This window comes from Pleuronectes platessa, chromosome 18 (assembly GCF_947347685.1).
Source record: "Pleuronectes platessa chromosome 18, fPlePla1.1, whole genome shotgun sequence".
Lineage (NCBI taxonomy): Eukaryota > Metazoa > Chordata > Actinopteri > Pleuronectiformes > Pleuronectidae > Pleuronectes > Pleuronectes platessa.
The window spans coordinates 19,007,089-19,021,901 of record NC_070643.1 but is presented as its reverse complement, the minus strand read 5'-3'; the positions used below and the strand labels follow the sequence as shown (position 1 = coordinate 19,021,901).

At 45.2% G+C, this 14,813-nt stretch overlaps 2 protein-coding genes across 2 annotated transcripts in view; one reads left to right on the top strand and one right to left on the bottom strand.

Annotated features, from left to right (window-relative positions):
• The window catches only part of LOC128461428 (ephrin type-A receptor 10), an 82,603-nt gene extending 79,432 nt beyond the window's left edge, over positions 1-3,171 (top strand). The window contains exons 7-9 of the mRNA XM_053446352.1: positions 1,296-1,486; positions 1,588-1,752; positions 3,057-3,171. Of these exons, the coding sequence (XP_053302327.1) occupies positions 1,296-1,486; positions 1,588-1,752; positions 3,057-3,171 (471 nt within the window). The remainder of the gene's footprint in view (positions 1-1,295; positions 1,487-1,587; positions 1,753-3,056) is intronic.
• Positions 3,172-12,775: 9,604 nt separating this feature from the next.
• Positions 12,776-13,578, bottom strand: LOC128462039 (uncharacterized). Its single transcript, XM_053447278.1, has 2 exons — positions 13,463-13,578; positions 12,776-13,354 (listed from the first exon to the last, which is right to left on the bottom strand). Exon 2 carries the CDS (start codon positions 13,322-13,324, stop codon positions 12,776-12,778), a length of 549 nt encoding a protein of 182 aa, XP_053303253.1. The 5' UTR covers positions 13,325-13,354; positions 13,463-13,578.
• Between the last annotated feature and the right edge of the window lie 1,235 nt (positions 13,579-14,813).

The window sequence follows — 14,813 nt, the reverse complement described above, 5'->3', positions numbered from 1 at the left end:
AAAATAATGCGTTCACTTTATGCAGGTGGGCGCATGGTTAAAAGCAACGGATTATTAGAATGTTTCATTTTTGAATGTCCAAAAATAATATGCATGAGTTATTCTTTTCTCCCTGCTGCCCTTTCACTGAGCAGAGGAAAGTTTCACGCTCGGCCTCCGTGTTATCAAACTTTTCAATTGAAGGGTCAGAGGTCGAGCTTGTAGAGCGCCGGGGAATATTAATCCTTTTTAAATTGATACATTATATCATAACGGATTTGTGGCTCGGGCCCGTCCACCTGTGATCCGTCGTGGCCTTTATGCACCGGCTTTGATTAAATGGAAAATGTCAAACCCTGAAAAGCATTTTGTGAATGCTCTTTAGTGAGATGGCAGCTTAAGGAGGCTGAGAGGAGGGTGCAGTGGGGCACAGGGTGGGGGGAGGGGGGGCTGGTGGGCTGAGGTAAGAGCGAGGGTTTTAGGAGATAACGCGGCTGATGGACGTCGTCTTTGTGATCACGCTCCAACTTGATTTCCTCCCTCAGTGTTTCTGCGAGTAATTCAGGAGAAGGATGTGCTGCACGTCCCTAGGTTTAGGCTACACAGGAAGTCTCTGGTGAGCTGTTATGGTGAATGGTTTTAGAATGAGGCGACCACGTTAGTCTGATGGAGGAGCACGTCTGCAGGGAGGCTCTCCTGCTCTGATGTGTGAAGACGAGGAGGCTTCACAGGAGTAAATGAAAAGGATGAATGGAGACAAATCATTTCCTAAGACTCATAGTTTTCATTTTAAACCTGCCAGGAGATTTGATTTTAATTCACAGGTTTACAAGATAATGTTTCATAGAAAATGTTTTTATATCACATAGGTCCATATCAGTATGAAAATAAAAGAAATACAAATGATAAAATACAGAAACATAGAGTGTGGATACCCGGCTGATTTTTACACTGCACATCTGGGAAAACAAAGAACAACAACACGAGTCAGGGACAAGGAAACACAAACTCAGTGTAGCTTCTATTAACTGCATCGGGATCAGTTAGTTTCCTCTCAGACTCATACGGGTTCAGTTTGTGCCAAACTCTTTGTTTAACACAATTGTTCCAGTTTTTCCAAAAACTGGAACAATGTCTTATTCATTGTTTGTGGTGTAATTGCCTAGAAAAGAAAATAAGCATTCAGCACTTTCCTTCATTATCCCCCCCCCCCCCTTCTTTGCTGAGGCCTTTATCCACTTATCATGTAAATACTACGGAAAATCAGTAGTTCTGAAAATGTCTAACCTGATTATTGATGGTGTTTCTTCCTGCAGGTGATAAAGGCCATCGAGGACGGCTTCAGGCTGCCGGCTCCAGTGAGCTGTCCCACACATCTCCATCAGCTGATGCTGGACTGTTGGCAGAAGGAGAGGACGGAGCGGCCCAGCTTCAGCCAGATCCACTCGGCCCTCAGCAAGAGCATCCGCTCCCCCGACGGCATCGGCTCCTCCACCCTGGCACGCAGGTAGGATTCGGTGATACGCTACAGCTGGCTTCGGTAAACGGACATTTATCTCCATGAATCTATTTCTCTGAGCACTCAACCCGTGTTTATGTGTCTTTCAGGACCCTCAGTTCATCCATTACATTAGCAGAAAGACCTCTCCCCTCCTTCCCGGCCTTTAACTCGGTGGGAGAGTGGCTGGACGCAGTGGACATGGGACGCTACAAGGACAATTTCACTGCGGCGGGATACTGCTACTTGGAGTCTGTGGCACGAATGACTGTACAGTAAGTAGCTCTTTATAAAACACTGTGTGACCTTTGAGTTCCTGTGGTAAAGAGAGAAGTCAAGTGAGTGGATAAGAACAGATGGAGATGGAGGTGCTGCAGAAAGCCTGTGACTAAATAAATACTTGCATTGGATAATTAAATAGGCTGAACACGGATCTAAAGAAATAACTGATGAGCAAATCATTTCTGAGTTCATGTTTTGAAAAAGCTAAAATCTAAAATATTCTCTCGCTCCAGTTTCTCAGCTGTGAGAAGTAGCAGCTTTCTTCTTATGTAATTATTGATTTAATGTGTTTTGAGTTTTGGACGTTATCCGAGGGTTGAAATTAAATCATTTAGCAACATCACCTCGAGCTTTAGTAAATTAAACAAACAATCTGTCACCATATAATTGATTTAAAAAAAAAAAAAACTAAATATAATTAGTGTCTCAGAGACACTTTTATGACTATTCTTATCCTCTCACTTTAACTGACAGATAAAGATGTTTTATATGTCAACCTTTTTCTGAATTTCTGAATTTCTGGATTCAAGTTATGATTTACTTGACATTCAAGTTATTTTTATGCTTTTAAGTTTGTTCACTTTCCTTTAATGAGTCATGAAGCTTTTTGTGGAAGTAAAAGACACAAAGTCCTGAAATAACTTGTTTACATTCCTGGATTTCTTTTTGTTACACACCCCTATGCGTACTGTTCCTTTTTATGTTGTAGTGATTTTAAATGATTACATTATATTATTAGAACATCGCATATGAAATTTAATAGAGCAAAAAATATAAAAACTCTCCACTGTGAAACTTGCTGCTCTTGTTTCCAAAGGTGACTGGACTTTATCTCCCAGTTTGACGGCTTGAATTTGAAAGAAACTATCTCAGAATTATTTTTTTATAAATGTTTGTATTCTGACTGTTTTACTTTGGTCTATGTGCCCTCTGCTAACATGGAGGAGGCAGAATGTAATACCTATACTGCAGCCAGCCACCAGAGGGCAATCTAGATAATTTGGCTTCACCCTCTAAGAGCTGTCACGTCTTTAAAAAGATAAAAATGGACAGTAGCTCAGAGTCTGTGTAAATCTATGTCCTCAGTCAGCTCCAGTGGGCGGGCCCCAGTTTGAAGAGCGTGATGAAAGTTGTTGGCTCGTCTGCTCGAGTTGAAGATGGACGAGCCAAGTTCCTGAGCGATGATCTGAGCATCAAATTATTTAAAGTCACTAACTCCCGCCCGACGACACAAGAGCCCAATAAATTCCACATCCCCTTCAACTTATCGGCATAAATCTGGTTTGTGTGTCCACAGAGACGTCCTGAGCCTGGGCATCACTTCCCTGGAGCACCAGAAGCTGATACTGGCGGCCATCCAGACCCTCAGAGCCCAGGTCATCCAGATGCACGGCCGCGGTGTGCAGGTCTGACGGAGCAGCCGACGAGCCGCAAGTCTCACGCTGCTGCTGCTGCTGCAGACGGATGAGGAGGCGGAGGAAGAGAGAGAGAGAGAGAGAGAAGGAGAGAGAGAGAGAGAGAGCTCTTCCAGACTAACGGAGAGATGAGCAGATCTTTCAGCCACTCCTCTATTTACTCCTCCTCCCCACACTTCCTCATGCCTTCCTTGATAACCTTCCTTCCTTATTTTATTACAGTTTTTTTTTTTAAATGAACTCCTGCGCCTTCCCCCTGCTGGAGACGAGCGGTATTGAGGAGTTGGGCAGCAGAGGAGTGATGTCATGTGACTTTTAGTTTTCCCCGTGTGTGACCTCTATCTGCACTTTGACCTTCAATAACTGTGTCAGCTCTGTCTCGCCGGTTTGCGGATCAGGGCGTCAGAATCGTCCAGCAGGGTGGTGGGGGGGCTCTGGTCTGGAGCTGACCTCCGACCTGCAGGGGGAGGCAGAGAGTTATTACGCTGCAAACTCACCAGTTGTCAAAGAAACACAATTCTTGGGGAGGGGGGGGGGGCACACAGGACATTGATTCACCCAAAAAACAATAAATCGACTCTTCTACAGGCCGTGGACCAAATGACTCTGTCCTCAGACGAGGGACGGCCACACCCACATCAGACTTACTTACCGTGATGACGCAGATTCATACGATTTAAAGGCTGGAATGTAAACCTGTGGTTTCAGACCGAGCCGTCCCCTGATAGGTTGAGAGGAGTCTGAAGCACGAACTGTTCTGTATAGATCTATATACAGTGTTTAACGTGTGACAGTAAGTTGTGGGCGGTGATTTTCTGGACTTTCAGGAACATCACTCCTCTCGTTTCTTCTTCTTCTCTTCGGGGCCACAAACTCTGCAAAGATCCGGTCGTAAAGCAAAGGGAATAAAACCAGTTTGATTTGTTCAGTCGTTCGTTTTTACGTCGCCGGCTCTTTCACTTTGCACCGTTTCTTTATTCCCTCCGTCTCTCCCTCTCCTCCACTGTGCTCTCCATCCGTTCTTTCTTCTAATTCCCCCGTTCGCCTGCTGGATTTCTCCCTCTCACCACCACGTCTAATCCTCTGTACAGAACTCAGGCCAACGCTGGAAGTATTTATTTATGTTTACGGACTTTGAGGCGAACCTCCGCTGCACCAGAGGTCAAGAGGGTTTATTTAACTTTAAAGTATTTAACAAAAAAAAAGTATTGTTGAGCAATGTCTCGTCGTTTTGTTACTGGTTTGATTTTATTGTTTGATTAATTTACATGATGAGTGTGAACAGGTCAGTTGTTTTTACAGGAAGTGACGGGAACACTATGATTTCAAAGCGTCTGCACACGGGAGCTGTGTCCCAATTCAACGACGCACCGGGAAAGAACCTTTTAAAGCTCCTTGTTTTTTTTTTCAAATGCGTAATGTGACGTTTTCGAATGAGTTCAAGTTAAATACTTTCATTTTAAAAGTCTGAGTGTCAGACATTTTCTTGTCTCGTCAATGAATGGATCCCGGGATCGAGGATTCGCCCGGTGGAGCCTTCGTGGTTTGTTCACGATGACGAAAGGAGGCGGAGCCTGAATTGGGACACAGCTGGTATCTATGTATTCTTCCAGGTCCACCATCATTGGATTTGCTGTATACATCATAATGTGTAGTGTGGATACAGGATCACAGAATGTCAATGAGATGCTATTTTCTTTCTTTGTTGCTGTCATGGTTTTATGTTGCTGTTTCTCTGCCGCTCTACGTGGTTGCACTCTTGAACTCCCAGAATCCTCTGTGTACAGTGACCGCCCCCCCCCCGCCTTTTCTGTCCTATTTAAATACAGGAGGTTTGAAGGAAGAAGTTTATCGGGGCATTGTTTGATTTTTCACAGTTTCACACTCTTTTGACCGGATTGTTGTCTGGTCTGGTTTGTATTTGGTACAAGATGAGTTTTAGTCCTTATTGACGTTATCACACACATGTTAACATATCTGGAGAACACTCGGTTGGTCCCTTTACACAACACAACAAACACACACATGCACACACACAAAATCACGAACAAACAACAGACGACCTCGTCACCACGATGAATGAAACTCAAATCTCCCCCCCCCCCCCCCTCTCTATCCCCGCCTCTGTTACTGTAACCGTTATGTTTAATACTGTAAATATGTATTTGAAAATGCGAAATCTATTTTTATAATTTGTTTGAAGAACAACGTGTTGGATATGATATCTTGCTCACTGTGTAAGGGTTTTTGTTTGTTTTGACTTTTAGGGCCATAGCTGAGAAAACACCGGTGTTTGGAATATAAAAACTGAAAAGTTCCTTTTTTTATTTGTTCTTTTGTTAGTTTTTTCGATGATTTTTACTTGTTAGAAGAAAATCTGATGGCTGTTGCAATATTGAAACGTGTTATTAAAAAATTACAATACAACCCGATGTTCCATTTGTCTTCTATTTGTGACGTGAAAGAATGGAAAGTGTTTGACTGAAACTCGTTTACTCAGGAAACTCTCCTCCAGACGATGGATTGTCCTGTTTGGTTTTGGGTAAAGTTTAAATAGTTTTGAATCAATTAAGTCAAAGGTTTCGTGAGTGTAGCTTGAATTCAGTTATTTTGATGTGTGTTTACTGTAACTGCAGAATTTTTTAACCACTATAAGCAAAACATGAGGAGCTGGTTCTATGCCTCGTTTCCCATTTCATCAGTTTGCACTGGGACTAGCTGGTTCCACCATATTCCTATTGTTGACGTTTTCAGTGTTAGAAAAGAGTAAAAGAGTCACTGTCACTTTTAACAAAACCTCCACAGTCTGCTTGACCACATTTCCCAGGTTTCAGTGTCAGGCCTCAGGAAACCGGGACCTAGCGACACCGAGCATCTCGGCAGTTAAAGGTGGACCGGCTCTAAAAGATGAACTCTCCCAATTATCCGTCCGCCCTTTAACTTCGCTCCTGGTGCAGAGAGACGCAGCGTCGGCCTGGTCTCTCTCTCTCTCCTCGGGGCCGCCTCACGCCCTTATCTGTGTGTTCGGAGGTTAATGCCCTGTATCCACTTGGCTGTGGTCTGTGAGTTTCTCTCCCACTCGACTCTCCCCATCCAAACTTATCACGCCTCTCTCTCTCTCTCTCTCTCTCTCTCTCTCTCTCTCTCGCTCTCTCTCTCTCTCTCTCCTGGACTCAGGTTATATTACTTACTGCTTTATTACACAACGCCCACACCAGCACTGAGCATATGGGAAATGATTGTAAATGCAAATTAACTTTGCGTGGGATTGCTGTGGGCAACTGTGTGGGTGTGTAGAAGCGAGTTTGCCGGTACGCACGTCTGTGCCTGCTACACATGGGTCAGTGTGTGTGTGCATACAACTGTGAGTGTGTGTGTGTGTGTGTGGACAATCCACGGGCGTGCATCTGAGAGTGAGATCTGTTTTTTATTTATTTATTTATCTCGTACAGTTGCAGCAGCGATCCATACTTTTTATATTACAGCCTTATTGGAGTGGAGGATTGGAGTTTGAGACTTAATGAGTTTCATCTCGGCGCCATCGCTGGCTGCGGCTTTCCAAAACCTCCCACGCAATCAAACATCACTTCCTTCGGATGCTGCCTAGCGGATACACCCCCCCCCACCACCACCCCACCCCACCCCAACCCCGACCGAGGGGCATCAGAGCTCCTGCTTCAGAAACTTTCTGGATTTAGATAATTCATTACTCTGGAGATTTACCAGAGTAGAAGTTGTCGAGTTCTTGTGTTAGTGGTGAAATGTGATGAGTGGAAAAACACAAGAGAAGCTCAACAGCTCTAAATACATGTTGATACATTTCTTTACATTTCCAACGAATATAAATTATGTTTTCTGAGAAAGTGACATAACTGCAAAGCTATATTAACTGTCATTCCCTGCAGATTACTGTGAGAGGGACATGTGATGGATGATAACACATAAGCTGTACAATATGTTGCAGGCTGTAATCCACATGATATATAAAGGATAAAAACCCAGAGCAGCCCTGACTCTTGACTCCTGCTGCTCTGGGTCACACGTGCTAAATGGAGCAGAGAGCGAAGCTAATCAGCTGCTCTCTGCCTCCTATTCCTCTGTGGTCCCACATAATAAATGCTATTAGCCTGAGTATGATGTCTTGGTATGCAAACAACATATCCCACAGTAATTCTCCTCAGTGGTGAGGAGAGGGGGGGGCTGGGGTGGGGGGGGTAGTGTTTTATTAGGCTTCTCACGGTTCGAGCACAAATCTTCAATCAGATCTGCTTGTTTATTCACCGTAAATGAGACGAGGGACGAGATCGAAGGAGGTTGTGTGTCGAAGAAGAAAACGCAAAAATAAACATTGTGTTACCTGGAATCCATCACTTGGCTCATGGCACAGACCTCCGCAAACAATCCCCCCCCCCCCCATGAAACCACACAGAAATTCACCGGATCAACATCTGCATCTCATAAATATTGGTCCCCTAAATATGCCATGATTTCTGTTTGCTAAGAAAAGGACACCGTACACAGGGAGAACCAGGGACTCGAACCAGGAACCTTCTAGCTGCGAGGCAACAGCCATCACAGAAAACCTTTGCCAACAAGAGAGGGTAATTGGTTTTCAACCATGTTTGGGAACATGTCAAAGTGAACGTCACAACCCGAAAGTCTCACAGCAGAACACAGCCCCGAGCGCGCCTGTCTTCTTCCCATGATGCATCTTGTTGCCTGAACGTCACACGCACCCGGTCGTCCACATGACGTGAAGGAGAATGTGAATAATCCGACGGGACCTTCCTCCATCGCTCGTTACTTGAGTTTTGACGCTGACACGTAGCTTTCAGCGGTGGACCGGGGTCAGCAGGGCCTCTCTGATTGGTCCACAGCTTCCCAGGTTGCGTTCGCTCCCACACACGCGACCACACGACCCTCAGGCGCCTGTGACCCTGTCGCTGGTTCACCGGTCGTCCTTCCTGTCGGTCAGTACCACAACCACAGGACCGGGGGGGGGGGGGGGGGGTTTGAAGATGCTCTGACGTCGTCTGCAGATCCATTCAGATCGATTTGTACCCTCCCTCTCACTTACTGGCTAATGCATCACGAGATAATCAATGTTTTTCACTCTCACTCATCAGTGGGTGGGGGGGGGGGGGTGTAACGCTGCAGCCGGTGGGTGTTTAAGGCCTGTAAATAATTCAGCAAATTACAACACACACACACCACTGAGGTCCTGAGGTGTGAGTAAATCAACCAGTGGTGCATTTCCTGTTGGAATGAAATTTCAGAGGTCAGAGGTCAAGTCGATGAATTCATGAGGCCAACTACGGAAAATTCAGATTTTATTTAATTCATTTGGATGAAATGTTTGTGTTGATTATGAAACAAAAACGCTAACAATTATTAAATGTCTCCAATGTGTAAATATGTTGCGTCTTTCTTATTTACATGATACTTTTTATTTTTTTGTATATATTTTGCCAAGGGCCTAAAATATCATGTTCAATATTATAGAAAACCTTCAAACGCATAAGGGGTATTCACCATCGTGTCCTATATTCTAAACATTTATTTATCTATTATTATAATAAACAATAAGGGCTGTTTACTTCCTTAAATCATCATATGTTAAATACATATTTGGATTTCAAACCACTGGTGAAAATCATACCAATTCTCTCTCTCATAGCAGCAAACAGGAAATGGTAAAATAGCTAAATTATTTGATGATGGTAATAATTGTCATCCCTTTACTCACTCTGAGATCAAACCTTATAAAAAATCTGCAGGTAAAGAACATAGAAGAAAAACATGTTCTATAAAGAATGTAAAAGAAAGAGAGAAAGAAAGAGAGAGAGAGGTGGTGGAAGAAGGTTGAAGGAGGCACATGGGGAAGCAGACGACACCTCTGTAAAGACATTAGCGATTCTCAGCCGTGTGTCGGGAGGCCTCTCTGCTTCTCGTCCTCCTCCTCCATCCCTCGCTCCCTGCACTCTGTGTGGAGATTAAAGTGAGCGGCACAAAGGGGAGAGCGGTCCACCTCTAAGCCAGTGTGAAGGGGAAACTTCCCCGAGTACAAAAGTTCTGCTCTCCGCTCTTTGCCGGAGCGTGCCGCCGCTCAAATCGGCTTTCAGAAATTAATCCCTGCATTATGGAGGGAGTGAAGTAAACAAGCGGAGGACAGGAGACCGAGGGGGGGGGGGGGGGACAGAGGTGCCGTAGGTAGAAAGCCTGTGTCTCTACAGAGAGAAGGAGAAACGTGAAGGCCGTGTGTGTTTCTAAATGTGTGTGTGTGGGTGTGTGTGTGTGTGTGTGTATGGAGAGGAAGGATAAAGGGAAGGGGGGATTGAGAGGTGACCTGGGGGAGGTGAGGGGAGGAAATGAAGCAGCACGAGCTCGTCCTCTCCTCCGGGACTTTCCTGGGAAGAAAAGCATCACAGCCTTTTTTCTGCTGCATGATCTCAAAGCCCCCCCCCCTCTCTCACTCTCATCTGTCCAGCTTATTACTGGCTTTGTCTTCCTCGGCTTCATTCAGCCACTTCTTCCCCCCGATGGCAAAGAGTCATTGTGTGTAAATCCTTCTTCCTGCTGCCATCTCTGCTCCCCCCCCTCCCAACCCCCTCTTCTCCTCTCTTTCTCCCGCTCTAGCTCTCCACTGAGAGGGGCTCGGATAAGGCCTCGGGTTCCGTCCGACCGAATCAGAACTTCCCGCTGAGCCCAGATTAAACTCTGAGTGACCGACCGGACAACGTCCCTCTGGTCGACTGCTGCAGAGACTCCATCTTTCTTTTGGACGGATTTAAACGCCTCCAAACTCTCTCAAGAATCCATAAGTGCACGCACATGCTATCTCCGTAGCTCTACGTGTCCCCTCGACATATATCTTACTTCTATCCTCCATCTATCCTCCGTCTATCCTCCGTCTATCCTCCATCTATCCTCCGTCTATCCTCTGTCTACCCTATATGTCTATCGTTGTCCTCGATGTCTCTAGTGTCTCCAAACATGTGCACTTCTCTCCCCCGTCTCTGTCGACCTCTGATTTGAACCTTCACAAGGACTCAAGTCCATTCCTGTCGAATCCGGTTCATTACTCGTTACGGTTCTTTCCTCTGCTGCCTAATTAAGATATATCCAGACTGTCAATCAGGTTCGATTCCTCCTCTTAACAACAATCTGTCTTTTACTGTTAAATCCAAAGTCCCTGTCAGAGTGACACTGGACCCAGTGTTCGACCTCCAGGTGAAGACGCTGGAGAGAAACAGGGATTTTTACAGACGCATACTGCCACCTAGTGGTAAATGTGAAAACTACATTTATTCTAATACTTTATACCAGAGGTCTTCAACGGGGGTCCGTGACCCCTAGGGGGTCCGCGGAGGTACTGCAGGGGGGTTGTGAAATGTTTGGTTGATTAGATCATTTTTTATATTTTTTATAATTTTTGATTTATTTTCTAACCAACTTTTTTCCACAAATTCAAATGTGTTTAAATACACATTAACATGCATCCGACATATTGAGAGGCTGATTTGACCCTCTGCCTGACAACCTCCATCAGTCCAAGGTTAGATAAGTTGTGTGCTACCCATCAGGGTCAGACATCTCACTGATGTGGGAGTATGTGTGGCATCCACAGATTGCTTGAGGATTCACTGTCTCTTCTGCATGTATGTTTAAAATAAAAACATCAATCTGTGAATTACTTTAATAGCTCAGTGTTGTATGCAAGATGTATGTTTATAAATGGCAGTGGCATGGCCACCCTGTATCGTGCACATGTTTAAATTAAAAACATGAATATATGCATCCGTGTAATATTTGACTGGCTTAGTATTGAATGTGCAATGACAGGGTCGCTATTTTTATATATGGCACTTGGCCCAGTTTAATATAAAAAACAATTTTATACAATATATATAGTAGGGGGTCCCTGCTCCATCTCTCCACCAGTTTGGGGGTCCTTGGCCTGAAAAACGTTGAAGACCTCTGGTATAAAGTATTAGAATAAATGTAGTTTTCACATTTACCACCAGGTGGTAGTATGCGTCTGTAAAAATCCCTGTTTTTCTCCAGCGTCTTCACCTGGAGGTCGAACACTGGGTCCAGTGTCACTCTGACAGGGACTTTGGATTTAACAGTAAAAGACAGATTGTTGTTAAGAGGAGGAATCGAACCTGATTGACAGTCTGGATATATCTTAATTAGGCAGCAGAGGAAAGAACCGTAACGAGTAATGAACCGGATTCGACAGGAATGGACTTGAGTCCTTGTGAAGGTTCAAATCAGAGGTCGACAGAGACGGGGGAGAGAAGTGCACAAGTTTGGAGACACTAGAGACATCGAGGACAACGATAGACATATAGGGTAGACGGAGGATAGACAGAGGATAGATGGAGGATATACGTAGAGGGGATACGTAGAGCTACAGAGATTGCATGTGCATGCACTTATGGAGTCTTGAGAGAGGAGCCAGGCCGGGGCGGAGGTGACTGAAGTCAGCCAGGAGTGAGGTCACAGTGGAACTCCATCCACACACATGGACCCACCAACAAGCCAGAGAACTTCAATGTAGTTTTGCGAGTCTCTACAAATGTGGAGTCGTCCTGTCCCAGAGTGACATCTGTGGTTTTTCCTGATGACACAAAGTGACCCATTGTCCTGGGAGTGTTTTGTCCTCTGGGAATATCTTCGTGTTGCCAACTTAGATATGTTATCGATTATTGATTATTGATGATTGATTGAATAAGCATCATTAATGAGGTTTGTTTAAGTTAATATAAAGTAGGATTTATTCTGTGTGGCCGGTTGTCTGTTGTCTTGCTAAAGCAAACACAAAATATATCAAGATGCTTATGAATCTTTACAGAGGTGATAGAAGAAAATTGTGAACAGTTAACAAACCTTAGTGCGCACACCACCACCAAGGTCCAGCTGTCTGTGTGTGAAACCACATTTATACAAACTAGATTACTATTTGCTGCGGCACTAAATAACACACAGCTTCATCACTGCTTCAGCAGAAGGATAAAGGTCAAAGGTCAGATTAGTCTGACGGGAAATTCTGCACAACTGATTAACAAACCCTGAAAATACCCGACAGGAAGTAAAGCTGTTGTTTAAACAGTCCACGGATACACAAACTATCGAATTACTGTGAATTGAAATGTGTATTTTAAGGCAGATCCACGAGCAGGAAAACAAAGTAAATATACCTGAGTTCAGTAAATATATGATCCGTCAGTTTCTCTAAAGATAATAGAATTAAATCTGGGAAAAGTGCAGCTGTGGAGAAAGAGTGTCGCTCAGTTCAAATAATAAACATGTGTATAAATAATATACAGCTATTGAGTATTTTTTACATATAAATGTTGGGTTTTCATCATTTGGACCAACCGTCTTCTGTAATAAAAGAACAAACCCTTCATCTCAATGAAAAATCTTTATTATTTATTCAATAATATATTTGTAAGAAAAGTCAGTCTGGAGTAGAGGGAAGGGGAGGGAGGGAGGGAGGGAGTGAGGGAAGGGCGGTGTGGGGGTGGGGGGGGAGGGAGGGAAGGGCGGTGTGGAGGGGGGGATGGGGGGGGTAAGGGATGAGATGATTGACAGGTCAGAAGCAGCAGCAACAGCTCCACCATTTCCCCGTCGTCGTTCCTTCTTGCTCATTATTTTCCTTCTCTATCTTCATCCTTTCTTTCCTCTCCATCTTCTCCCTCTTCTTTGTTTCCTGTTTCTCCTTCTTTTCGATCTCGTTCTTTTCCTTCTCTATCTTCTTCCTTTCTTTCCTCTCCATCTCCTCCCTCTTCTTTGTTTCCTGTTTCTCCTTCTTTTCGATCTCGTTCTTTTCCTTCTCTATCTTCTTCCTTTCTTTCCTCTCCATCTCCTCCCTCTTCTTTGTTTCCTGTTTCTCCTTCTTTTCGATCTCGTTCTTTTCCTTCTCTATCTTCTTCCTTTCTTTCCTCTCCATCTCCTCCCTCTTCTTTGTTTCCTGTTTCTCCTTCTTTTCGATCTCCTTCTTTTCCTTCTCTATCTTCTTCACTTCTTTCTTCTCCATCTCTTCCATCTTCTTGCTTTCCTGTTTCTCCTTCTTCTCCTGCTTCTTCTTCTCCTCCTTCTCCCTTTTCACCTTCATCTCCTGCTTTTTCTTCTCCTTCTTCATGCTCTGCTTGTCATTCTCTGAGGGGACTTCCTGAAAAGACAGAGACAATATGAGTTTAACTCTTTTTCTTTTTCAAAGTCTAAACCTCAAACAAACCTACGATCCATAAGATTCAAATCATGAGCTGATGGAACTTACTTGAAGCTCCCTCTGACGGGGGTTCTCATCTATCAGCTCCGTTGGGGTGAAGCTTTCCTCTATCAGCTCATTCCGGGCGAGGCTGATATCATCCAGCTCCTCCAGGGCCTCCAGCGTCCCAGGTGAGGCAGGAGACTCCATCAGCTCCACCATCTTTCCCTCTGTTTCGCAGGTGAGGCTGCTGATGGCGGTCTGCTCCTTCAGGGTGGAGTGTTCACCATCCAGCTCCATCAGGGCAAAGTTTTCTTCCACTTGTGTCCTCAGAAGGGGATTTTCATTCATCTGCTCCTTCAGCTGAGGGATGGCAGCTTTCAGCTCCCTCAGGGCGGAGCTATCCAGATGGGGGTGTTCATCCACCAGCTCCTTCATGGCAGTGACCTTAGCAATCAGCTCCTTCAGGAGGAAGAAGTATTCAGCCTCTGGGTCCTTCAGGGCAGAGTATTCGTTCAGAAGCTCCCTCTGGCGGGGGTTCTTATCTATCAGCTCCGTCGGGGTGAAGCTTTCCTCCATCAGCTCAACCAGAGTGAGGCTGATATCATCCAGCTCCTGCAGGGCCTCCAGCGTCCCAGGTGAGGCAGGAGACTCCATATGCTCCACCATCTTTCCCTCTGTTTCGCAGGTGAGGCTGCTGGTGGCGGTCTGCTCCTTCAGGGTGGAGTGTTCACCATCCAGCTCCATCAGGGCAAAGTTTTCTTCCACTTGTGTCCTCAGAAGGGGATTTTCATTCATCTGCTCCTTCAGCTGAGGGATGGCAGCTTTCAGCTCCCTCAGGGCGGAGCTATCCAGATGGGGGTGTTCATCCACCAGCTCCTTCATGGTAGTGAACTGGGCAATCAGCTCCCTCAGGAGGAAGATGTCTTGAGCCTCTGGGTCCTTCAGGGCAGAGTATTCCTTCAGAAGCTCCCTCTGACGGGGGTTCTTATCCATCAGGTTCTCTGTCGGGGTGAAGCTTTCCTCCATCATCTCAATCAGGGTGAGGCTGATATCATCCAGCTCCTGCAGGGCCTCCAGCGTCTGAACCAGGAGGGTTGGGCTGGGGTCCTGCAGAGTACTGCTGCTGGTGCACTCTTGCTCCTGGGTCATGTCTGTTGAGATGATGATCCTCTGCATGTTGCTTAGCAGGTGCTGCAGTGGGTCCAAGTTGTACGAAGGGTTTGAAGAGCGATTTCTTGCGTATCTGCTTTCTTCTGTCGGTGTCGTCAGTGGCGGTGATTGGAAGTCACAGGTGAGATGTATCTCGTGTGTCTCTCGTTGAATCGCACTTGTCCTGACGGTGGCTCCACTCAGAGATGTGGCTCCTTATATAGGAGATATTTGGCTTTGATCTGTTCCTCAACTCCACTCAGCTTCA

Excerpts from the sequence above, each read along its gene's own strand:
- LOC128462039 (XM_053447278.1), bottom strand. The coding sequence starts at position 13,324 with ATGAAGAAGGAGAAGAAAAAGCAGGAGATGAAGGTGAAAAGGGAGAAG.